This window comes from Xenopus laevis, chromosome 2S (genome assembly GCF_017654675.1).
Source record: "Xenopus laevis strain J_2021 chromosome 2S, Xenopus_laevis_v10.1, whole genome shotgun sequence".
Taxonomy (NCBI): Eukaryota; Metazoa; Chordata; class Amphibia; order Anura; family Pipidae; genus Xenopus; species Xenopus laevis.
The window spans coordinates 159,630,197-159,657,490 of record NC_054374.1 but is presented as its reverse complement, the minus strand read 5'-3'; the positions used below and the strand labels follow the sequence as shown (position 1 = coordinate 159,657,490).

The 27,294-nt window shown below is 42.3% G+C and overlaps 1 protein-coding gene across 2 annotated transcripts in view; it reads left to right on the top strand.

Moving 5' to 3' along the window:
• The window catches only part of tmem135.S (transmembrane protein 135 S homeolog), a 235,215-nt gene that overhangs the window by 181,839 nt on the left and 26,082 nt on the right, over positions 1 to 27,294 (top strand). For both annotated transcript variants that reach the window (XM_018250370.2, XM_018250369.2), the window contains exon 6: positions 10,722 to 10,768. In XM_018250370.2, the coding sequence (XP_018105859.1) occupies positions 10,722 to 10,768 (47 nt within the window). The remainder of the gene's footprint in view (positions 1 to 10,721; positions 10,769 to 27,294) is intronic.

Genomic DNA, 27,294 nt, shown 5'->3' with positions numbered 1-27,294 from the left:
AGGAGAGCGGCGGGCGTCCCCACCGAGGGGGCTGCAGGTGTCCCTGCAGACCCCCTCCCGCTAGACCACTAGGGTGAGTAATCCTCACATTATGTGTCAAATGAGGCTGACGAGAAAATGTGCATTGTATGTCCAAAATATGTGGACACCTGCTTGTCCAACATCTCATTCCCAAAGCAAGTGGATTAATATGTAGTTGGGCCTCACTTTGATGCTAGAACAGCCCCTACTCTTCTAGGAAGGTTCCCACTAGATATTGGAACATTGTTGGTAGAATGTACTTTCATTTATATGCAAGAGGTTGGGGATTAAGTCTGCAGTGTTACAATTCATGCCACAGGTTGTCAGTTGGGTTAAGGTCAAGCCTTAGTACAGGCCTGTCAAGTTCTTCCATTCCCAGCTCATCATATCAATTATGCTTGAACCTTAATTTATCCTGCTGAAACAGGAAAGGGCATTGACTAAACTGTTGCCACAAAGTAGGAAACACTGGCTTGTCAAGAATGTCTTTGTAGGATGTTGTGGCATCTGTGTTGATAATGGAAAGTATGGCTTATACAGCCAATTCCACTGATTAGAAGGGGTGCTCACATATGAGTAGCCTCATTCACACTCTTTGTGGTTTGTCCTAGGCTCTGGCCAAGTTTCCCATCCATAGACGGCCTTTGACTCCGGTGTCATGCTATCTTTAATGTGATTGGCCAGAGGAAGGGCCTGAATGATCCTCCTCCTGATCAATATCTGATCAAGTATCGCACACCATGGATTCTGAAGATTAGGTCCTATGTTGACCTGAGGAGTATCCTGGCCAAAAACAGCTGATATTTCTGTGTATGGCCAACATTTATAGGGTCGGACTGTGCTGGCGGGACACTCGGAAAAAACCTGGTTGGCCCCACCAACCCAGACCCACTCCCCTCCTGTAGCTTTATGCGGCACAGCCCCCTAACCTCCTGCCTGGCCCCCAACTGCGGCAAGAAGTAGTGGCATTTATGCAGAGGATAGACTGTAATTCGTGACAATCTGAATTATGGCATCTCAAAATCAGGTGAGTAAATGTGTTCCTTAACATGGACATCCCTTTTATTCAAAATATCTAACAGTGATATCTACACATAATAATACTAATATATCCTTGGTACTTATCAATGTATCCTGCCAAGGGTTTTCTAGTGCTGTAGGGGCAGAGCAAATACCCTTTTGCCTATAAAACTTGCCCTGGTAATTAGTTAAGACACTAGTTAAGCCACAAGGTTCCTCCTGGCAGTCATAGCCCAATTAGGCTTTTTCCATAGGGACATTAGGACTGAGTAAAGCGTTGCTGGAGTGAAGCCACGAGCGTTGGGTATCCAAGCGGTCCGGCATTGTGAGTGATTGCGTCTGACAGCAGGACTCCACTTCACTTGTAATCATCTTCTCAGCATGTTGTGGCCGTCCTGCTGTGTCCACTTGTGCTGCCCAGGAGAATACAACGTTGTTAAGACATGGCCAGGCTCAGCTGACCTTTACTTTGATTTAGAATTGTTTGGAAATATCCTAAAAGGGACTCCACCTCCCCCCCAGTTTTTTTTTAAACAAAAGGATGAGAATGAAATCTCGGCTCTAAATTGTTAAACATAGTGAACTTCAATGTTTTCTTTTAAATCCTATATTTTTCAGAATAAAGTAAAATTAGGATTCTTTCTATCAGATCAGAAGAAATTCTTTAAAAGTCATTACAAAAAAAATCATTACAAAATTCTTCTTCTGGTTGGCCGCATCACTGACGCCCCCAGATCATGCTCATCTCCATTCAGCGCCTCGTCTCCATAAACCACATCCCCTTGGATTCCATGATGAAAAAGGAACATACAGGGGAACATGCTGGTAAAGGGGATCTGTTAGCTGAGACGAGCATAAAACAAACCCCATAACACATGTCAGGATAAATACAGTGCCAATTCCATGTATAATACCCCAGAACAAACAGCAGGATAAATACAGTGCCAATTCTATGTATAATATCCTAGAACACATGGCAGGATAAGTACAGTGTCAATTCCATGTATTTTACCCCATAACACACAGAAGGATAAATGCAGTGCAAATTCCATGTATTATACTCTAGAACACACAGCAGGATAAAAACAGTGCCAATTCCATGTATAATATCCTAGAGCACACAGTAGGATAAAAACAGTGTCAATTCCATGTATTTTACCCCATAACACACAGAAGGATAAATACAGTGCCAATTCCATGTATAATACCCTAGAACACACAGCAGGATAAATACAGTGCCAGTTCCATGTATAATACCCCAGAAACTCAGTAGGATAAATTGAGTGCCAATTCTATGTATTATACCCCAGAAACTCAGTAGGATAAATACAGTGCCATCTCATCTCAGCTACACATTGCTTAGGCTTCTGAGAACTGTGTGCAAATAGCCTGCGGGGGGCCTAGGTGCGGGTGTGTCACTACGGCTGGCAAACTGCCTGACCATTAGCTGACAAGTTTTATCCTTTCCCATAAAGCACGTCAAGCAACATGCCTCAGCATTTGTCAGTCTATTCTTGGTATTTATGTTTAAATAAAACCAGCACTTGGCTTTGCAGTCGCACTAATGGGTGCATTATTAGTAGCCATTCATTTGCAGTCGCACTAATGGGCGCATTATTAGTAGCCATTCATTTGCAGTCGCACTAATGGGCGCATTATTAGTAGCCATTCATTTGCAGTCGCACTAATGGGTGCACCAATAGTAGCCTTCAATGCTCCAATGTTACTTATGGCAGCAAAACTGACTTTTATCTCAGGGTAGAAAAAGACCCAAGGGGTACAAGGTGCAAACTGCAACTTTACAAAAGAATACATAGCACAAGTATGAGATCTGTTATCTGGAATGCTGGAGACACGAATGTGTCCGGATAAGAAGTCTTTCAGTAATTTACATTACCAGCAGGGGTGTAACTATAGAGCAGTGATCCCCAACCAGTAGCTCGTAAGCAACATGTGTCTCTCCAACCCTGTGGATGTTGCTCCCAGTGGCCTCAAAGCAGGAGCTTATTTTTGAATTCCTGACTTGGAGTCAAGTTTTGGTTGTATAAAAACTAGGTGCACTGCCAAACAGAGTCTCAATGTAGGTGGACAGTGTTGGACTGGGACACCAGGGGCCCACCAAGAAAATTTAGACCAGGGCCCACTCTCAGTACTATTATTCTTCCTCTCCTCACTCAACCTCTATTCTCCTAGTCTCTTTTAGTTATACATACTATAACCTATTATTCCATCTATTTAGCCTCTTTGTTCTCATAGAAACAGGGAATGTCCATAAAATAGGCCAAATTTTTAGCAGCATGAGGGCCCACTGACACCTGGGCCCACCGGGACTTTTCCTGGTATCCCAGTGGGCCAGTCCTACACTGTAGGTGGACAACACATAGGGGCTACCAAATGGCGAATGGCCACAGCAAGTATGTGGCACCCCAAGAACATTTTTCATGCATGTGTTGCTCCCCAGCTCCTTTTACTTCTGAAGTTGCTCATGGGTTCAAAAGGTTGGGGATCCCTACTATAGAGGAAGCAGACCTTGTGGTTGCATTAAATTGAATTTGCTATGGGACTCAGGGTAACATCTAATTACACCACTCATTAGGCTAAATTGGGCGGATTCAGTCACTGGCGCTGGGGCCAATGACTTGATCATGTTATGAGGCCTAATGGAAGCTCTTCAGATGAGGAACAATGGGTAATCTGTCCCATTTTGCTCCCAGTTCGACGTTGCCTCCATCATTTTTGAATAAGGCTGAATGCAAAATTCTCTTCAAAAGATTTGGCCGAATGCCAGACCAATTTTGAACCGTAATTTGTATATTCCAGTTTGAGAAAAATTTAAATATTGCATTATCTGTGAACAAAAAAATGATCATGTTCTGTTGTCCAGCACTCGATCCGAGTCTTTGAATTGGGCTGAATAGTTAGGCCAAATCCACATCCTTCAAAAAAAGAGCTGAACCCTGGAGTTGGTTCATTCCTAATTTATATATTTACATAGAATAAGCATGTGCCATTAAATGAAATAAGGTTTGTGAGCCGGCAACAGGTTTCTTTGCTTTCCAAGAGTTAAGCCTGTAACCAGAGTCCCATTTCCATAGCGAAGATATCTTGAGAGGGTACAAATATTAATAGCAGCCCGTAAATCTCTCCTTCTCGCATCTCCTCCTGCTTCAAGGATATCCAGTGGATCAGAGGCTGGAGTCACTTTACCCGAGGATATTAAGGTTACATGTATAATTGTAATTAGAACAGAATTATAGCCGATCTGTTATACTAAAAACAGCGGAGTGCTAATTATATTAACGAGGGGAAAGTGTCTAAGGAAACACATTTGCTGTCGCTGGAGAATGACTTCTACAGACAGACAAGGGCAGGGGATACCTGAATGTGTTCCAGATACTGACACAGGCCAGGCCGTCGGATTCCTGGTGTCCTATGTGCTGGCTTATGTTCCAAGGAGATGTTCCAGGAGGTTGTCTGCGATGTTGTGGAAACCAGATCATTTTCTTTTCCCAATTAATCTCCAGAGCTGGATGTTCTGCTGAAGGACTCAGGAGCCGGCTGCATTTCTAAAGAAAAAAAAAATTACTTGTAGAATTAACTCTTGGTGTCATGTAAGTCAAGTCTGGTGGAAAATGTTGTTGAATGAGCATCATACCTACAACCTGCAATGGCCTCCATCTCTATATCAGCATTTTTATTGTGGAAGTGGAAATGCAGTAGATACACCACTTCTATACTACTATGAAGGTCCTCCGGTGTCCTTACACAGGGTAGGACTGGTCTATCAGAGTACCAGAGGGTCTCCTAGAGGGCCCCAGCATAGGACAACTTCCATTAGCCCATCCTTACTTCCAAAGTGGGTCTACAAATAACCTACAGTATAACATTTGGCATTATCTATAAGTAGACAGTAGTCATAGAGTGTGAGGTTCTCTGGTGGGCTCTAGGAGACCTCGTTTGACACTGTCCTTTAGATTGGTTGTCTTCTGCAGCAAATTGATTGACCAAGTTAAATGATAATATATTCCTTGGTCAGCCAGATTGCTAAAGGACCAGGATCAATCAACTAACCCCCATGTAATAAAAGGCACTCAGTTTGCCCAGGAGCAGAAACCCATAGCAACCAATAAGATATTTGCTTTTAAACAGACTAGTAAATGCTTCCTGCTGATTGGTTATTGTGGGTTACTGCTCCTGGGCAAACTTAGGGGTCCGTTTACTAAAGCAAGGTAAAAATATGCGCACAAAATTCAAACAAATTCAAATATAAAATAAATATAAGTAAATATAAATTTGCGAATTTTACCGCCACCTATGTAGCATCACAGTCCAAGGATTCGTCAGCCTCTACGATTTTTTGGTTTTCATTGTGATTGGCTACATTAAACTGTGCATTTCTATGAAGCAAAGAGATTGACTAGTATGATTTCTTGTTCCTATGATTCTATTGGCAGAAGGGTTTATATGATGCAGACATGTGTGATTGGTGTTACTCTGGTAATCTTGTTGGATGGTATAATCATCAGTCAATCAGTCATAAATGTCACAGTAAAAATTGCCATAATAACTACCATAATAACTGCCATAAAACAAGACTATTTTATAGCATAAATAGTCGCAAAAACTAAATTTGTCGCCAGAAAATTCGCAACTCGCGAAATTACTGCTAACGTAAGCTGCTTCGTTAACGTAGTTACCACAAGTGACCGCAATGACTGAGCGCATCGCTGTTTAGTAAACTTAGTCGCTGCAAATATTCTGGTGGAAAAAAATTCTCAGCGACAACATGCGGAAACTTAGGGGCCCATTCACCAAGCTCGAGTGAAGGATTCGAAGTAAAAAAACTTCGAATTTCGAAGTGTTTTTTGGGCTACTTCGACCATCGAATGGGCTACTTCGACCTTCGACTTCGAATCAAAGCATTCGAACTAAAAATCGTTCGACTATTCGATAGTCAAAGTACTGTCTCTTTAAGAAAAAACTTCGACCCCCTAGTTTGCCACCTAAAAGCTACCGAACCCAATGTTAGCCTATGGGGAAGGTCCCCATAGGCTTGGCTAACTTTTTTTGGTCGAAGGATAATCCTTAGATCGTTGGATTAAAACCTTCGAATCGTTTGTGTCGAAGGATTTAATGGTTTGATTATTCCTTCGATCGTTCGATCGAACTATTTGCGCAAAAATCCTTCGACTTCGATATTCGAAGTCGAAGGATTTTAATTCCCAGTTGAATATCGAGGGTTAATTAACCCTTGATATTCGACCCTTGATGAATTTGCCCCATAAAGTCAAATTTACCGCGTTTTAGTAAACGGACCCCTTAGTGCCTTATATAACCCCAATACTGTATAACAGCATGAGTGGACTTCTAATATGTGTCAGTCACGCTAATTTTGTATAATGGCGCAAGGTACTCTTTTTTAATAATAATAATAATTATAATCAAGAAAGTGCAATAAGTTTTTAAAATTACTCGATGTGCACATGGCACTAAAAGAAAGTGATATTTTGTTAGGTTCTGCCGTGGTGATTTCCTCCATCCGAAGGCAGTTAATCATAATAACAAGTAGAGCAGTCAACGGGGTATCTAGGATTTCAAGTGGCTGGCAGATAAAAGGCAGATTTCTGGCAGCTTAGTCCTCTTCAGCCCCCTAACCTTTACACTTACAGTGTATCCCTTTCAGGAGATGTTTGAGAGTGAATCCTTGTTATGCACCCGGCTCTACCCTCACTCCTCTGCTGCTGCTGCTGCTGCACTATTCCAGCCCAAGGATATGCTCCCAACCCTCCTCCTCAGCCTTGGGACAAGATCAAAAGATCCAAAAGACAAAAGATCTGAATATAAAAAGTACAAATGGAAAAATGCCCTGAACAATGCGGTAAAAAATACAAATACATCGAAAAATTTGAGTTTTTCCGAATTTTCCGATTTTAAAGAATCAGCTCCCATCGAATTCTAAAGCACCTGAAATTTTTTTATTTGTTTTAATGTAGAGATTTTGGTGGTTTTTACACTTAATAAATTGTAAATGTTTAGAAATATAGGAAGATCACACATTTTTTTCAAGATTCGTGGACAAAAACAAAATTTGATTGTTTTGTGACAAAAAGTCATGCGATTTTTCTCCCCACCCCTAATTTGCATATGCAAATTTGGATTAGGTTCGGCTGGGCAGAAGGATTCGGCCGAATCCTGCTGAAAAAGCCAGAATCCTGGCTGAATCCTGAACCGAATCCTGGATTTGGTGCATCCCTAAAAATATTCTTCACTAGACTTTTATTACATTTCAAATCTTAAAGGGCACCTATCACAGCCAAAATCAAACACATATTAACAATCTGACCAGTACAACATAAACACGTTTAATCAAACTACATATATAGTTTTTTGAAAAAAAACTGCAGGTTTTAAAAAATCCCTTACTTTGTCAAATGGGTTCTTTCACTGAGGGAGGCCATACTGTGACTATAACAGAGACTCTAATATGCAAATTTCAGGAGCATGCTCAGATTGTAACACTGCTTTGAGTATTCTACCCAGAATGCCTTGTTTTAGTAAACTCCTCCACTAGAAGTATCAGGAGATTTCCCTATCTTGTCCCCTGCTGGTAAAGTCATTATGCAAATGAAGGACACACAGTAACTTCCAGCAGGTGGCAGCACTACTGAACAGCAGCTAACACACAGGTTTGGCTGATTTGAAAATAGCTTAGAAGGGTTGATAAGCAACAAGGAATTTCAACTGAGCATGTGCGAGATTTCAGAGCTACAGTTGGCTGGGAAGATATAGGTAGGAGGAGCCAGTGAAATCCAAGATGGCTGCCTCAGCTAGAACTGCAGGGGAGATAGGGGAGATCTTGCAGAAGGAATAGTGAGCTGATCATTTACATTATACAAACAATTCTAACTGTTTCAAAAATCGGATTTCTTGAACTTTCTAACCATTTTTCTCGTGAGCCTCATTTATGTTAAAAAAAGAGCCCACTGGGAGGAACACTCCAGAGGTTGGTGAGCAACATCTTGCCCCTGGTTGGGGATCACTGTTTTAGGGCTTAAAGGGCACCTGTTGGGCAAAATTATTATCCCCAACCCACGGTGTGGGATAAAAGAGCCCGCACTCTGATAACAGGGGCGTAACTACAGAGGAAGCAGACCCTGAAATTGCAGGGGAGCCCAGGCATGTAGGGGGCCAAGAAAAGCCCTAATTATTGAGCAATCCCACTATTTCTTGGTAGATTAGGTCAATTTAACAATCCTTTGGGGCTCTAAATTGAATTTGCTATGGGGCCCATTAACATCTAGTTACAGCACTTGGGGTAACCAGTAAAACAATTGCCCCCAGCCAACACTAGGCCACCGCACGCATGCAGTGCAGTGCTGTGCCGTGACTTGCTCATTATATGCATACATGTGACGTTAGAAGAGCATTTGTGATTGCCATGATCTCTCGGGGCGAGTGTCCTAGTGCTCCTTTGCCTGCACCTTTGGTTGGGGATAACATTTTTGCCAAACAGGTGCCCTTTAAGCTTCTTACTGAGCCCTCGGGCACTCCAGCATAGAGAGAACCATAGTGGTTAACTCCATCACATTACCTACATTTATGAAGAAGGAGGATATTTCTGTGTCTCAACCTATTCTTCCAAAATAACTTGCATTGCTCTTAACTTTTTGCACTTTTCACACTGCTGTCACTGACAGCTGAAGAATAATGAAGATTTAGGAAAGCTTTGTCCCCCCAAAAAGAGACTAACCACATTATATTAATATCTAATTCTCCAATAGTAAACCTTCCGTGTGTAGCCTTCACAAATAAACATTTTAGCTTCCATTCCTGACAGTCACAAGAAGATGAAGGTAGTTGATGTTTGGTTACAGTATAATCTGATAATGCCAAAATGACACAATGATCTCTGTATAAACATTAATATCAAGATGGCTGGCATAGTGCTGGTAAGCAGCATTCTCATTGGTGCATTCTCTTGCACAGGCCCTCTGTGTCACCATATTGTTGGTTCAAAGGCCAAACACTCTGATAAACCTGTATTTGCACAAGACTTGGGTTGTTTGGAGACCAAGTTTAAGATCAGGTTTTGAGAAGAGGTTTGATCACCAGATTGTTGGTTCAAATGCCAAACACTCTGATGATCCTGTATTTGCACAAGACTTGGGTTCCTTGGAGACAACATTTAAGGTCAGGTTTTGAGAAGAGATTGGATCACCAGATTGTTGAGTCAAAGGCCAAACACTGATGAACCAGTATTTCCACTAGACTTGGGTTGTTTAGAGACTAAGTTTAAGGTCAGGTTTTGAGAAGAGGTTTGATCACCAAAGTGTTGATTCAAAGGCCAAACACTATGATAAACCAGTATTTGCATAACACTTGAGTTGTTTGGAGACCAAGTTTAAGGTCAGATTCTGAGAAGACGTTGGAACAAGGAGATCTGTAAGCAGCACATACATACATATGTTAAAGTGTGGGCACCTGTCTCAGGGGGTTCTTGGGTCAAGTTTTAACTAGGGCACAATGTTCATGGAATCTGTATGTTCTTCCTGTGTTCTTGCTCCATGACCATGCTTTTTGGACTGAAATGCAGAAACATAACAATGTTTTGGTGGCTTTATCATCTTATACCAGCGATAGGCAGCATCCAGCCCCCCCCCCCACATGGAGATGAGCTTTGCATAACAACATCACATTGATTGTTGTAGCTTGGCAACAAAACATGGGGAGCTGCCTTAGCCCTTCTCTTATTCGCAACAAATGGGTCTGAGGTCTGGAACTCGGCCATGCTTTGAGTGACAGATTGCAGCCTAATTACTGTACCATCAGACGTGATTAAGTAGAGCCCTAAAGCTGGGATTAATCGGCTGCCAAATTGTGTATCACACACTTCCACGTATAAATAACAGCTACTTCATCATGACGAATCCCAGCCTTGCAGACCAGAAGGAATTCCAGAATACTGAAAATGGCCCAAGACTGGACGAACTCTTGTAATGCCATTAAAATCCCTATTATAACTCTTGTTCTTTTTCTCTTGGAGATCCTTTTATCCCCTCGAGGAAAGAATTAAGGATTTATAATAACATTAATATGACGAGGGTACTGAAGAGGCAGGCGTGAAGGTGGGGTGGCCCACTTGGTGGGTCATATTTATATCTGGGAATGACCATTATCAGCAGTCAATAACGTTTGTAGGGTCCTTGTACAAGTATAATAAATTCATGAATTTACCTGGCTGTAATGTCTAGAGCAGTGGTCCCCAACCTTTTTTACACGTGAGCCACATTCAAATGCAAAACATCGAGAGCAACATCCAAGGGGCTGGTGAGCAACATGTTGCTCGCGAGCTACTGGTTGGGGATAACTGGTGTAGAGGATCCCCTAGAATAGTGTGGTTATTCCCAGTCAACAGGTGAGGAGACTTACTCCCATTCCCACTAATCAGGTTATGGACAGATTTGTGCAGGATCGGATGGATGTGGGGAGTATTATTGAGGGGAATAAGGAGAAAGGCAAACATATCCCTTTCTCCCATGTGGGAATGTTGGTGGATGTGTTTGGCTTGACACCCCATATTGGTTGCTGTGACTTGTTTTGAGGTATATTCTACATTCTTTACATTATTTCAGCAGTTCCATGTGCCATTTGTCATTCATTTGTCTTGTTTCTTTTTGCAGGTCCTTTTATTTTGCATGACGGCTGCGCTCTACATGTTCTTTTTCAGGTAAGTGGAGCTAATTATTTTTGTCATTTATATCAAACATATATAGAGGCTCACTGCAATTAGGGTAAGGTTTGACATATATTCTAATTTGCTTCCCAGGATACATCAATAGCAGGGTGACTGTTACCCCAATGTTTTTATATATCTCTAACCTTGTTGTGAGCTAAGGGGGCCCAGTCTGAAGGCCAGTTAGGGTGAGATTTGGGGTGAGTGTTTATTTGTACCCTGGGTACCCCTGGAACTATAGCAGGGTGACACCCCAATGTTTCTATATATCTGTAACCTTGTTATGAGCTAAGGGGGCCAGTCTGAAGGTCAGTTAGGGGGAAATTTGGGGTGAGAGCTTATTTGTGCCCTGGGTACCCCTGGAACTATAGCAGGGTGACTGTTACCCCAATGTTTCTATATATCTGTAACCTATTTATGAGCTAAGGGGGCCCAGTCTGAAGGTCAGTTAGGGGGAGATTTGGGGTGGGTGCTTTTATTTGTGTCCTGGGTACCCCTGGAACTATAGCAGGGTGACTATTACCTTAATGTTTCTAAATATCTGTAACCTTGTTATGAGCTAAGGGGGCCCAGCCTGAAGGTCAGTTAGGGGGAGATTTGGGGTGAGTGCTTATTTGTGCCCTGGGTACCCCTGAAACTATAGCAGTGTGACTGTTACCCCAATGTTTCTATATATCTGTAACCTTGTTATGAGCTAAGGGGGTTCAGCCTAAAGGCCAGTTAGGGTGAGATTTGGGGTGAGTGTTTATTTGTGCCCTAGGTACCCTTGGAATCATTGCAGGGTGACTGTTACCCCAATGTTTCTCTATATCTGTAACCTTATTATGAGCGGGGTTAAGCCTAAAGCCCAGTTAGGGTGAGATTTGGGGTGAGTGCTTATTTGTACCCTGGGTACCCCTGGAACTATAGCAGGGTGACTGTTACCCCAATGTTTCTATATATCTGTAACCTTGTTATGAGCTAAGGGGGCCCAGTCTGAAGGTCAGTTAGGGGGAGATTTGGGGTGGGTGCTTTTATTTGTGTCCTGGGTACCCCTGGAACTATAGCAGGGTGACTATTACCTCAATGTTTCTAAATATCTGTAACCTTGTTATGAGCTAAGGGGGCCCAGCCTGAAGGTCAGTTAGGGGGAGATTTGGGGTGAGTGCTTATTTGTGCCCTGGGTACCCCTGAAACTATAGCAGTGTGACTGTTACCCCAATGTTTCTATATATCTGTAACCTTGTTATGAGCTAAGGGGGTTCAGCCTAAAGGCCAGTTAGGGTGAGATTTGGGGTGAGTGTTTATTTGTGCCCTAGGTACCCTTGGAATCATTGCAGGGTGACTGTTACCCCAATGTTTCTCTATATCTGTAACCTTATTATGAGCGGGGTTAAGCCTAAAGCCCAGTTAGGGTGAGATTTGGGGTGAGTGCTTATTTGTACCCTGGGTACCCCTGGAACTATAGCAGGGTGACTGTTACCCCAATGTTTCTCTATATCTGTAACCTTATTATGAGCGGGGTTAAGCCTAAAGCCCAGTTAGGGTGAGATTTGGGGTGAGTGCTTATTTGTACCCTGGGTACCCCTGGAACTATAGCAGGGTGACTGTTACCCCAATGTTTCTATATATCTGTAACCTTATTATGAGCGGGGTTAAGCCTAAAGCCCAGTTAGGGTGAGATTTGGGGTGAGTGCTTATTTGTACCCTGGGTACCCCTGGAACTATAGCAGGGTGACTGTTACCCCAATGTTTCTCTATATCTGTAACCTTATTATGAGCGGGGTTAAGCCTAAAGCCCAGTTAGGGTGAGATTTGGGGTGAGTGCTTATTTGTACCCTGGGTACCCCTGGAACTATAGCAGGGTGACTGTTACCCCAATGTTTCTATATATCTGTAACCTTGTTATGAGCTAAGGGGGCCCAGCCTGAAGGCCAGTTAGGGTGAGATTTGGGGTGAATGTTTATTTGTGCCCTGGGTACCCCTGGAACTATATCAGGGTAACTGTTACCCCAATGTTTCTATATATCTGTAACATTTGCTTATTTGTTTCACTGGATTTTGTCGACCTCTGTGTTTATAGATGAACTTGCCGTTATTATGCTGTTGATGATATCTAAATGATTTCCATTATGTATTAGTTTTTCGCACAACATTTGTAGGTCAAAGATAAGCTGTACACATACATTTGGCATTAAATAGACAGTCATGATTGGCCAGAACTGTGTGACTTTCAAATCTCATACCTGAAGGCGGAAACAAACAAGTGTCCCCCGTGGCTGCGTTCCTAATATCTATGTAGGGCGAAGGCAGCTCAACTTTTGGCTCATGGCACATCGGGAGAGTCGAGGTTGAGACAAGGTCAGAGACAAGTACATTCCAATCCGAACATCGGAACCTTGAGAAGAACATTAGAAGCAATAAGGCAATAAAACTCTATGGGGCAAATTCACTAAAGGGCGAATTTTTGGCAGCGACCACTTCGCCAGGTGCAAATTCATTACCACTATGCGAATTCACTAAAATGCAAAGTTGCATCTCAGCAGCCGACCACTTGTGAATTTTCGATATCGTTACTTTGGCTGGGTGAGCATTTCTGCCTAGTGAAACTTTGCTAGCAGTCTTACGCTTAGACGAATTTGAATAGGGCGAGTACATAAAGTCGCATGGACGTCTTTATATGTAATGTTGGTGCAAATGCTTGAAGTGGCCACTTTTTCAAACACATGTCTAATGAGCCATAATAAACACAGAAGAGATCCTCTAATGCCCTAGACATGAGCCCACCCCAAATGTTACATGCCCCTTAAATTAGTTTTAAAAAATTGCTCACACATAAATCTTTAATAGTTTGGACTTTTGAAGGCAATCCCGCTTTAAAAAAAGAAAAGTCGCCAGCGTTTTTTACAACTTTAATGCATCTCCGGCATACAGTATATGATGTCACCGACATCAGATTGAGGAGGATGTTAATTCGTTTTATCAGTTCGTTTTATCAGTTCGCCAGGTCTAAGGTGGCGAAGTAAACTGTGGCGATAGAGGTAATATTCAGTAAAATTCGCATCTTAGTGAATTCGCAGGGTAACAACCATTTGCCAGAGCGAAGAGTCGCCTGTCGATGCAGACTTACGTTCCTGCGTTCTCGTTCGCTAGTGAATCGACCTCTACGCCTGTTAGTGAATTGCCGATGTCCCTGCTGATGGGTTTTCTGGCGAATTGTTGCTAACGACGGCTACTTCGCACTTTAGTGAATCTGCCCCTATGAATTGTCCCATATGCCGTTACTGGAAGGTTGTATAAAGGAGAAGAGAACATTCTGGAGCCTACGGCAGAGCCCCCTCGCCTTCCATTGTTATTGAAATGATGTAGGACATACACCTTTATCACGGTGAGCTATTTTCCATCTTAGATGAGACCCGACAGTTCTAAAATTCCTGCGTTGAATTGGGCCCTTCCACCTCTAGTGGAATCTATTCAACAACCCAGACTCATTATTCCTGAAAAATGGCTTCCACCGACCGTCCCTTGAGCCTTTCCACATGCCGTATTACTGACATTAAGGGGCAGAAAGTTCGAGCTATTTTTCGTGTACTTCGAATTTGAAAAAAAATTGAATATCGAAATTGTATCATGTACTGTCTCTTTAAAAATTCGACCATTCGCCTTCTAAAACCTGTCTAATTGCTATTTTAGCCTATTTTAGACTTTAAAAAAATCAAAGTTTTTTAGGGGGGAAAAACTTTAAATCCAATTAGATCTAATGCGCTAAATGATACAGCGGCTTTTAGAGCCATATGTATATATAGAGCCTCCAGTTACATTGGTTCCTTCCTGATATCCAAGGTCAATGTTACAGATGGTTGCCATTGAAGTATTTGCCTGTTACCTTGGGTTAAAATTGCTAATCCCTCGCAGAGAGCTGCAGCTGCCTGGCGCAGGCCACAGATCCTATAGGTCTGAGCTTCTGAGTTCCACAAAACTCTCTAACCCCTTCGAACCCAGGGAGCTGCATGGCCCAGTGTCTGAACATCAGAAATGAAAGACATGGGGGAAAATAGTCACAGCTATAGGCTAAGCCATGCTGAGTGGGCCAAATGCATGCTGGTTAATGTACCCCCACTCTAGTTACTTATATGATCATATAAGGATTTCTTCATTGTTTTAAAGGAGAACTAAACCCTAAAAATGAATATGGCTAAAAATGGCATATTTTATTTAGTGAACTTATTGCACGCGGCTAAAGTTTCAGCTTGTCAATAGCAGCAATGATCCAGGACTTCAAACTTGTCACAGGGGGTCACCATCTTGGAAAGTGTCTGTGACACTCACATGCTCAGTGGGCTCTGATTGGCTGTTGAGAAGCTAAGCTTAGGGCTCGTCACTAATTATCCATCAGAAAATGAGCTTCCCCTGTAATATAAGCTGATGCTACAGGTTTGCTGATTATTAAATTCTGATGCTAATTACACTGGTTTCTGTGCTGCCATGTAGTAATTATGTGTATTAATTACTAATCAGCCTTATATTGTGACATTTCTATTCTATGTGTACTGTATATTGTGAGTGGGTCCCTAAGCTCAGTAAGTGACAGCAGCACAGAGCATGTGCAGTGAATCAGCAGAAAAGAAGATGGGGAGCTACTGGGGCATCTTTGGAGACACTGATCTTTACTGCTAAAGGGCTGTGGTTGCCTTGGGCTGGAACAGAAGCACAAAACATAATGTACAACATTTCTACAGACTTCTTTAGTTAGGCTTTAGTTCTCCTTTACCAGGGCTTATAGTAAGCCTGGGCGTCTGTTTTGTGACCCAGTTTAGAAAGAATCACATTTTATGCATTACTATTGCCTATTTTCACAGTATTAAAGGGGGCTGTAGAGACCCGTCCTAAACCAAATTGGGACCCACAAGTTCTATCTGAAATATGGGGACACATGGGGGATCCCACACCCCTGTGAGTTGAGTGCGGGTCCTATAGTGTCAACATTTTGTGTATTCTGGTGTTGCTGGTTAGTGTTGGGGGCAAGTTGAGATTTTCCTGACCCGCACATCACTGATACATACTGTACATTCCCAGAACCCACTTGGGCCTCATTTATTAAGTGCTGGGAGTGAGCAAAATCTACTGCAAACTGCCATGTTTTTTGCATTTCGCACCCAGCCCCACACTGGGGGCATAAGCTTTTAACTTTCAGCTTAAAGGGGTTGTTCACCTTTAAATTAACTTTCAGTATGATGTAGAGAGGGATATTGTGAGACAATTTGCTATTGGTTTTCGTTTTTTATTATTTGTGGGTTTTGAGTTATTTAGCTTTTTATTTAGCAGCTCTCCAATTTGTAATTTCAGCAATCTGGTTGCTAGGGCCCAAATTACCCTAGCAACCATTTGGATTCTATAGAGCCGGGATGTGCAACTGGCAGCCCGTGGGACGCATTGTGGACCCCCACATGCTGTGTTTGTTTACCATATGTAAACTTTAAAAGTTATCACTATCGAGATTAACTGGCCCCTGCATTGGTTAAACCTCAAATTCAGACTGTAATCCCCTGTATTGTTCACACCTGAAACCCAGACTGAAACTGCCACATTGTTCACCTGTTCACACCTTATTCAAAATGCTAATGGGGCACCAGCACTGTGTCACTGTATGAATGATCGCTTTCCTTGTCTCCTGCTCTGTTCTGCCTTCCCTCCCTGTGTGTGCCATTCTCTGCTTATTCGGTGCTGCTTGTTTGTGCCATTCTCTGCTTGCCCAGTGCTGCTTGTTTGTGCCATTCTCTGCTTGCCCAGTGCTGCTTGTTTGTGCCATTCTCTGCTTGCCCAGTGCTGCTTGTTTGTGCCATTCTCTGCTTGCCCAGTGCTGCTTGTTTGTGCCATTCTCTGCTTACTCAGTGCTGCTTGTGTGTGCCATTCTCTGCTTACTCAGTGCTGCTTGTGTGTGCCATTCTCTGCTTGCCCAGTGCTGCCTATGTGTGCCATTCTCTGCTTATTTGGTGCTGCTTGTGTGTGCCATTCTCTGCTTACTCAGTGCTGCTTGTTTGTGCCATTCTCTGCTTGCCCTACGCTACCTGTGGAATGTAAGCCAGTTAGGGGTTTGTTCTTGGGGTTTGTTAGCATTTGGAAATTGTTGTTAAGGGCCCCTAAGGTGTTTAATCATGTGTTGGGGGTTGTTGTATTATCCACAGGGGAGGATGAGGCATATGGATTTAAGGGTATGTTTTAACATGACTTAAAGGGGACCCGTCACCCAAAAAAATTTATTCCAAATCCTATTTTATAACATTAGTCAAGCAAAATGAACTTTAATCACACTGTATAAATTATTTGAATCGTGTTTCCTTCAGTCTGGGAATTCAAAATGATAGCAAGCAGGCAGCAGCCATTTTGTGGATACTGTTTTTAAGGAAAGCCTTGCATCATCTCAGAATCTTGTTTGTGCACCAGAATGGGGGACCTGATGTCCATCCCCATGTCCTGGCTACACAATTATATGGTGAAGAGAACGGGGGAATGTGGGGAGAGCAGTGACATGTAGGAAGTGCTGAATGGAAAGTGAAAGTAATTGTCTGCCCCGCCTCTATGCCCATGGCATAGAGGCGGGGCAGACAATATTTGATTGACATCTGAGATTTTTAAATGACCTTACAGCGGCTATGAATGCTTTAATAAAAAATAGAAATTGGATTTCATGTTTAATTTGAAAAGGACTTTTATTATACAGATTTTTGTGTCTGGGTGACAGGTCCACTTTAAATGTTTCACATATGAGTGATGAGGGATTTCCCTGCAGTGAGCACCAGCCATTTGGTTTTTTGGTGAGCTACCACCGCTAATGTGGATATGATCTTAAAAGTTCTTGTGGTAATATGGGTGTGGTTTACAGTGGGTGTGGTTTAAAATGGGGAGTGGCCAACACTGACTTCCATTATCGGCCCTCCACCACATAGGCCAGTACAATTTTGGCCCTCGGTACCACAGAAGTTTGAGAGCACTGCTATAGAGTATCTGCCAGTGCATGGCCTCTATTTACCCAGTTTTTATTTTTATACTGAACAATTCCTTTAATGTAGCCATCTTGCCTTGCTGTACCCCACTTTCCTACTAAGAAGTGCCGTTCTGTGGGTCCCAGGGCTGCCATTCCCATCTGCACCCCCTACAGTTGTATCTGACCCAGTCCCAGGAGACCCAAGTTGCTATGACAATGGACCTGATCAATCCTCCCTATAGGGGGCGTCAGATCCCGATGAGACAGCGGAGTAGCGTTAGAGTGGTGGGAGGGGGGTGCAGAAATAACGAGCTCCAGGGTGAATAGAACAATTAATGAATTTCTATAACTTGACAAAAGGTTGTCCTTACTTTAAGCCTTTATGTAATTCCCTGGGAACTCATTCAGGGAGGATTAATTCCCATGGGCTCCAATGAATTTAATGCTTTTCACTAACATGACACTTGTATTTTACTTCCCCCCAAGGAAAATGTAGCACATCCTAATAATCTGCTTTCTGTTGCTGCTGCGCCTTTAACCCTATCATGCCAAGGCTCATCCCTCTGCTGGTTGAATTACATGTTGCACGTCCGTCCAGCAGCACTTGCACATTGCTAGGGCTTAATAACACTAGCCGTACAAAATAAAACAAATCAAGACCAATTGAAATGTTGCTTCAAATAGGTCTGTGTATACCATGGCAACATTTTATCTAAAGATGAACTGACCCTTTAAGAAAGGTTGCACATCAGTAGTGAATCAGTTGCACGTGGTCCGGCAGGCACCACCACTCTGTTGCACTGTTCAAGGTATAGTTTACCTTTAATTTAAATTGGAGTTTTTCATACAATGCCCTGTTTTTCGTTGCTCTTCATTTTTGATGTTGTATAATACAGTAGAATCCCCATTTTAAGTTTTTCAGGGGACCAGAAAAAAATGGTGTAAAATCCAGGAAAATGTAAAATCAGGTAAATGTATTATGCGTAATATATAGGTGGGACCACAAAACAACAAAATGTCATGTAAAATGAGGGGAAACTTAAAATCAAGAGATGTAAAATTGAGGTTCCACTGTAGTTTGAATTAATGGGAGTCACTGGCAGCCAAAAGAACTGTAGCTCTACGAGGCTCCATTTTTTTACTTTTTATTATCCATCTGATTATTCAGGTCCTCTTCTATTTAACTTCAAGTCTCTCATTCCCACCACTGCCTGGTTGCTAGGATAAATGGTACTAGCAACCAGATAGCTGCTAGAATTCCAAACTGGAGCTGCTAAACAAAAAGCAAAATAATGGAGACCAATTGCACATTTTCTCATAATATCCCTGTCTACCTCTAGGAACCCCCCCAACCACCACAGATCCTCTGCATGAAGTCACGCGATTTCCCACCCCGCCCCTAATTTGCATATGCAAAATAGGATTCGGTTTGGCCGGACCGAAGGATTCGGCTGAATCCAAATCATGCTAAAAAAGCTTGAATCCCAAACCGAATCCTGGATTCGGTGCATCCCTACAATGCACATTATACCCCCTCCCCCAGATCCACCCCTGTATTTATAAGGCACGACTCAAGAGGTGGCTGGGGAGAGTTTCTTTCTTGTGAAAAACCTAATCAAGTATATAGGCACCCAAGGGCCACCCCCTTAAAGCTGCCGCCCTACAAACAAGGCCTATAGGTTCCCTATATATAAATATACCTCCCAACTGTCCATTTCTCGCGGGACAGTCCCGATTTTGACAGCTCAACCCACAGTGCCGGATTGCTACTGAATTTTCCTGACTTTCTCTGTGATCTCCTGCACTGAACAGCCAGAAAAAGATACAAAGTTTCTAAAACTTAATTGGCTCTTGGCAGAGAGCCCAGAATAGATACTTGGCACAAGTAACTTTAATGAAGTTGCGCACAAGTAACTTTAATGAATAGCGTTAAGACATGCATTCATTTGCACCCGTTTTAGCACCCCACCATTGAATTTCTAGTGCATCCAGAAGGGCAGACCCAGTTCTATTGCTACTGCATGAATGCGAAATGCGTCGGTTGCAAACTGACATCAACGTGACTCTGGCACATTAACCTGCCCTTGGTTTTCTCATGTCTCCTTGTGATGTATGAAGCCTCGTGAACCCCAGCGCCTACAGCCATGGAAGGCGGGAAGAATCCAATAGCCGTTTCCATTCTTTCCACAGTTATCGGCTTTCAGGTCAGCTCGGGTTTCAGGGTAGTTTATGTGCCTTAGAAGCCGGCGGAGCAGGAAGGTGTGAGCCTGCAAGGCAAGCCACAGGAGATGCTTTTAAAGTCTAAAGTTTCAGGTGCCTCTATAGAGAGAAAAAACGAAACGGACTCTCCTCCCTTTTTGTTGTTTCCTTCAGTCAATCCCAAAGCTGCTTTTGTCCGGGCAAGTCATTGATGTGACGTGATTGTTTATCGTGCGTCTGTCATCCTAGAAACGGAGAAGAAAAGAAGGGAGAAGAAAACAGCTTCTCGCTCTCAGGCGGAGGAGAATAAGGTGCTTGTGGTATTACGGGGCTCTATCTCCCAGCTGTCCTGGAAAGCCTTCTATAGTAACCAGAAACAATGCTCCGTATTACACTCACTAGCCTGAGCCCCGACACAACCAGGCTGATGTTACAGGTCGGCACTGGGAAAGCAATCTTACCAGGCAGATTTGATTTCTCCTATTGATCCAAACACAAAGGGAGATAAGTGACAACCTAGCCGGTGCTTCCTGCAGCTTTCAGTTTTCTTCCAAAAAAAACAAACAAAAACCCAAAGGTTTGGGAAAAGAGGTTGAAATTGAAAACTGTGAGGTTGGTAAAGGGGTTTACTCCGTGTTTGGACAGGTGACATCTAATATTTCTTTCACACCACTTAAATATGTGGCAGTGTCTGCTAAATTCACTAAATTCACTTTCATTTGACCTAGTGGCATTAGTAGAGGGCCCAGGGGGGAGGCCGGAGGGTTCACACTGTTCTGCTCATCGCTCGTTGCTACAAAATGATTCCATGGGAAAATTCATTCACATTTATAAAGGTGTTCATTGGATAAGAAGTACCTTGTGTTTGATGGAAACTGAGCTCCATTTTGGGGGCAAAACTATCCTTCTGGGGTTTTAAATGTGTAAATGTGGTTTCATATCCTTCTAAACAGTGCCCCAGTATACAGGATAACCCCCAAGCATTCCAGATAATAGGTCCTGTACCTGTATATTATTGGGGAAGCGACTACATGAAGGCCTGGAAGCCATCCATGCTTCAGCTGTGGCAGAACTACAGCTCCAAACATCCAGGTAGGGGTAGATTTTGCCTAGAAAAAAGTATAAAGAGTTACTGCCACTTTATTTACAGAGGAGGCAGGGTTTGGGCATATCCTGTAGCAGTGCCTAGCTGCAGGGTCGGAATGGGGGGCCAGGGGCCCATCGGGGCTGCTGTCCAGGGCCCCCCTCCGGACCCCTCTGGTGCGCCACCAAACGCATACGCACTTCATGTTACAGGTGGCACAGCAGGAAGCAGCGTGAAAATCGCAGATCTGGGTCGACGGGGCCCACTGGGTTTTTTCCGGTTTCCCACCAGCCCAGTCTGACACTGCCTAGCTGCTTTGCTTAGATCCCTTTCAATGCAATCCCTTAAAGGACCAGTAACATCAAATTTCTTTTAAAAAGAAATTCGTTAGTATACATTGAAAAAAAAAACAAAAAACACCAAGACAAATTAAACTTTAAAATCGCAAAGAAATAACTTACCGAAACTCGGCTTCCGCTCCTTTTCAGAAGAGGCGGCAGGGCCCAGAGCCATCGCGCGGCGATCGATTTCTCCTCCCTGGCTGTGTCCTATAAGGAAGTTAGGGAGAAGAAATCGAGCGATGCACGATGGATCGCGATTGCCTTTTCTGAAGAGGAGCACAAGCAGAGTCTCGGTAAGTTATAAAGACATTTACGATCTTAAAGTTTAATTTGTCTTGGTGGTTTTTTTTTTTTTGAATGTATATTAACAAATTTTTTTTTTTTTAAAAAAAAAGTTGATGTTACCGGTCCTTTAAAAGGGTTGTTCACCTTTGAGTTAACTTTTAGGGCAGAACTCCACGATCCGATGCGCTGGGTTGTGCTGCGAGGAAACCAGTCGGAGGGGCAGAATATAATGTAGGTTAACATTGTAGATACAAACTACATAAATCCGACTGTCAGATGAAGACACAGTGTGCGGCTTTCCCAGTCGACAGTCAGATGTATGTAGTTTGTAGATGCATTTCCTCGCATCAGATCCTGGAGTTCTGACCTAAGTATGATGTAGATAGAGATAGTCTGAGACAATTTGCAATTGGTTTTCATTTTTTATTATTTGTGGTTTTTCAGTTATTTAGCTTTTTATTCAGCAGCTCTCCAGTTTGCAGTATCAACAATCTGGTTGCTAGGGTCCAAATTACCCTAGCAATTGATTTAAAGCTGGAAAGAGTCCGAAGAAGAAGAAGATATATAGAGATAGAGATAGAGATAGAGATAGAGATAGAGATAGAGATAGAGAGAGAGAGAGAGAGAGAGAGAGAGAGAGAGAGAGAGAGAGAGAGAGAGAGAGAGAGAGAGAGAGAGAGAGAGAGAGAGAGAGAGAGAGAGAGAGAGAGAGAGAGAGAGAGAGAGAGAGAGAGAGAGAGAGAGAGAGAGAGAGAGAGAGAGAGAGAGAGAGAGAGAGAGAGAGAGAGAGAGAGAGAGAGAGAGAGAGAGAGAGAGAGAGAGAGAGAGAGAGAGAGAGAGAGAGAGAGAGATAGAGAGAGAGAGAGAGAGAGAGAGAGAGAGATATATATAAAAAACACGATATCTGAAAACCCGTTATCCAGAAAGTTCCAAATTACGGAAAGGCCGTGTCCCATAGACTCCATTTTAATACAGTAAAACATATTTCCTTTTAAAGAACATCAGCCTCTTTCTTTCTCCTGACAACTTCCTTGACTACTTGGTGGTCAGACTGGTGGGAAACTGACCAGCAGGTGGCGCTGTTGTAACAAAATTCATTCATATTAACAGTACAGATTTCCGTTAATATCTTGGAATAAAAACAAAATAAATAATGAATGTAAATTACAAAAGTGCTTAGAACAGCCCCCTTGTCAATTTTACATTTTAAAGGTTCAATTATCATTTAAAGTATCTAATATAAGTTCATTAGCTGTTTTAACACATTTAAAGGGGAAGTAATCCTAAGCAGGTAAGCTAATAAAATCAGATTCTGCTGGTATTAATAGATATCAGGGCAGGCTGGAGGAGGAATGCTCTTTAGAACACTTAGCAAATATAGGTCTGAATGCACTTAAAATATCCCAGTGTCACAAATGAGCCTTAATGAGCTTCATGTCAGGGCACATTTCCACTATTCCCCTATCTCTCCTGACAAGTGGAATGTCTTCCCCTAAGAAGCATTCCAGCGCTGACAATAGTGCAAAGAGCATTATGTTGGCTTATCGGCATGTCCTGGGATAACAACACCTTTCTAACCCCGCCCCCCGGCAACGATTGTAATAATTGCCATTCCCTGTGGGTAATTAGCCATTCTGCTTGTAATGCACAACATTCAACCAATGCCGGGTTTTTTTATTGTATTTATTCTTGGCGACTTTATCTAGGGAGAAAAATATGCATCAAAATTGGGATGTGCCTTTCCCTGTCAACGCAGCAGTTCTGTCTCACTTTATGGTAGATGCTAGCAGTCTTATAACATAGCTTTCAGACAACGCTGGTCAGAGATCCCATTTAGAACCCAGTGTTTGCATCAGTGCAGGATTCAGAGTCGAGAACTAAAACTCAACGAAGAATTGGGATAGAGATGCTACACGTTATGTTTGGGGCATTTATTTTACTGTACAGGTATAGGACCTGTTATCCAGAATGCTCGGGGACCTGGGGTTTTCTGGGTAAAGGATCTTTCTGTAATTTGGATCACCATACTTTACGGGGCTGATTGATCAAGGGTCGAATTGAAAATTTGAATTTGAAATTCGAATTCATTTTATGATCAAAACTGTCAAATTCGACCTGGGAGTTATTCAAATTCGATTTCAATTTTTTTAAAAAATTCGAATTTGACTTTTGTTTTACCACACTCTGGCATTTTAAGAACTCAAATTCGACTATTCGCCACTTAAAACCTGCCGAATTGCTGTTTAAGTCAATGGGAGAGGTCCAGGGATCAAATTAGAGTTTTTTGCAGCCTTCCTGACATTCGAGTTTTTAATATTCAAATCAAATTAGATTCAAATTAGATTCGTGTTTTTATGTCGATTTAATCCATCCAAGTGTTAAAAATGGGATTATTTAAATAATTATCAATTGGTCGAATTTCGAATTTATGGGAGTTTAGGGGTTTCTTGATAATGGATCCCATACCTGGATTTAAAATAGAACATTTATTATCCAGACTTATACAGGATGTAGAACAAGTATGGGATCCGTTACCCGGAAACCCATTATCCAGAAAGCTCCAAATTACGGGAAGATCATCTCCCATATACTCCATTTAAAAATAATATTTCCTTTTTCTGTGTAATAATAAAACAGTAGCTTGTACTTGATCCCAACTAAGATATAATTAATCCTTATTGGAAGCAAAACCAGCCTATTGGTTTATTTAATGAGTAAATGGTTTTCTAGTACATTTAAGGTACAAAGATCTCATGAAAAGATCCATTATCCAGCAAACCCTTGGTCCCAAGCATTCTGGATAACAGGTCCCATACCTGTAGTAGCAAAAAACATACTGTATAGCCAAGGTAGCAGCAATACATTTTATCAGCAGCCATTGTATTGAAATAAAACTCACTTCAGTTGTAGTTCAGCAACAGGACATGTTAGACAGGCCTAATGACAGAACCCCACAAAGTTCATTTTACCTTGGGGCCCAGCACCACTGGCTGAATATATTTATATCCACCAAGACAATGTAGTTGATATAAGGGAATGGCCATATCCTATTATGGGGATCCTTTATCCGGAAACCTGTTATCCAGAATGGTTATCTCCCATAGACTCCATTTTAATACAGAAAAACATATTACCTGTTTCTCTGTAATAATAAAACAGGAGCTTGTTCTTGATCCCAACTAAGCGCCGAATATTTATCACACTCTGGCCCTTTAAAAAAACGATTTCGACTATTGGCCACCTAAAACCTGCCGAATCCCCGTATAAGTCAATGGGAGAAGGTCCAGCGATCAATTTGGTGATGTTTGCTGCCTTCCTGACATTTGAGGGTTTTTTCGGAGAAAAAACTCGAATCAAGATTTTTTTTTTGTTAATTTGATTCGTGTTTTTCTAATTCTAATCAAATTCGATTCAGAGTTTTCGGCTGGATTCAATTCGTCCGAGCTGAGAAAATGAGATTTTATTAATACATTTCGCTTGGTTGAATTTATGGGAGTTTTAAAAAATGTCAAATCCTTGATTAATGTGCCACTTAAAGGATGGAGAGCCACATTAAAGAAAGATCCCTTATCCGGAAAACCCCAGGTTCCAAGCATTCTGGATAACAGGTCCCATTTGTATTCAATATTGAATTTTATTCTTTGGAAAGCGAGATATAGTGCGACTGTAAATGCGCTGTGTATGTGGGACGTCTACGTGGCCTTATCTCTGTATCATCAGCAAACTCTTCTCTCTAATATATTAATCCAGGCCATAAACACAAAGCAGCGTTATACCCCCAGGTTACATGTTGTTACAGACTGGCAGCCCACTCCAGCCCATTGTCCCTTCTTGTAACTATGACATCTGCCAGGCCAGGAATGTCCATTTACTGGATGCCATTTGTTGCCGGGGTCTAACGTTAAGCCCAGAGTGTGGCAACTTGCAGAAAGACCCCCATTCATCCCTCCCAATGGGATTTATTGCATTTAGGCCTCGGCTTATGAATCGTCGCCTTGTTCTTGTGTCATCTGGGCCAGCCGACAGATGTTCCAGTCGTGTCCCCGCACTGATACTGCAGCTCAGCTTTAGGCTCCTTCTACTACAGGGATCTGTTACCCGGAAACCCGTTATCCATAAAGCTCTGAATTACAGAAAGGCAGTCTCTCATAGGGGCAGATTCACTAAAGGATGAAGTGGCTAACGCTAGCGACAATTCGCCACCCAAAGGGACATTGGAAAGAGACAGTTGCTAGCGTTCGTTCGCACTCTATCGCCAGGCGACTTTTCGCTCTAAAAAGGTCATTACTCCGCAAATTCATTAAAGTGCGGATTTTACTGAACGTTACCTCTTTCGCCAGATTTAACTTCGCCACCGTAGACCAGACGAAGTGCTATAAAGCAGCCAGATCTTAGTCATTCTTCTGTCACTTACATCATATCTTCTGAGCCGAAAATGCATTAAAGTTCCAAAAACGCTGGCGACTTCTCCTTTTTATTTAAGCGGAATTGGCTGCAAAAGTCCTAACTCGCTTTTTTTGGGTAACCAGTTTTCTCCAGACATTTCATAACATATGGAACATTTGCGGTAAATCCTTCGTATTGAAGTCAAAGGATTTACCGCAAATAGTTTGATCGACCGAAAAATCATTTACTTCGATTTAATCGTTTACTTCGACCGCAGAATACCTAATTCGATGAAAAAAGTTTGAATTAGAAGTATTTAAATTCAATGGTCGAATTTCAAGTATTTTCTACTTCGAAATTCGACCCTTGATAAATCTGATCCTAGGGGGCCGATTCACTAACTTCGAGTGAAGGATTCGAAGGTAAAAAACTTCGAATTTCGAAGTTTTTTTTGGGCTACTTCGACCATCGAATGGGCTACTTCGACCTTCGACTACGACTTCGAATCGAAGGATTCGTAGTAAAAATCGTTCGACTATTCGACCATTTGACCATTCGATAGTCGAAGTACTGTCTCTTTAAAAAAAACTTCGACCCCCTAGTTCGCCATCTAAAAGCTACCGAACTCAATGTTAGCCTATGGGGAAGGTCCCCATAGGCTTGGCTAACTTTTTTTGATCGAAGGATATTCCTTCGATCGATGGATTAAAATCCTTCGAATCGTTCGATTCGAAGGATTTTATCGTTCGATCGAAGGAATTATCCTTCGATCCTTCGACTTCGATATTCGAAATCGAAGGATTTTAATTACTAGTCGAATATCGAGGGTTAATTAACCCTCGATATTTGACCCTTAGTGAATTGGCCCCTAAATGTGTAGCCTTACAGAGCGTTTGTATTTTTTCAGATGGGGTCAGCGACCCCCATTTGAAAGCTGGAAAGAGTCAGAAGAAGAAGGCAAATAATTCAAAACAAGCTTTGTGCTTGTGTACATGCTCACAAATTTTGAAGCCAGCGCACACAACAAATTGGGGTTTCTTAAAATGTTGTTTTTGCGAATGTTTGCTCGCAATGAAAAACCATTCGCTGGGGAATATTACATTGTGCATTATCACTGAGCAAAGGTGAGCGTTAACAGCTGCTCTGCCGTTTCGTTAAATATTGCGTCGCAAAAAGACGCTTTTGCAATTGTAAAATCTTATTAATACACTGTGAATGCAACAGCCATTTGGTCTCAAACTTTGAGCTCGGTAATAGGTTA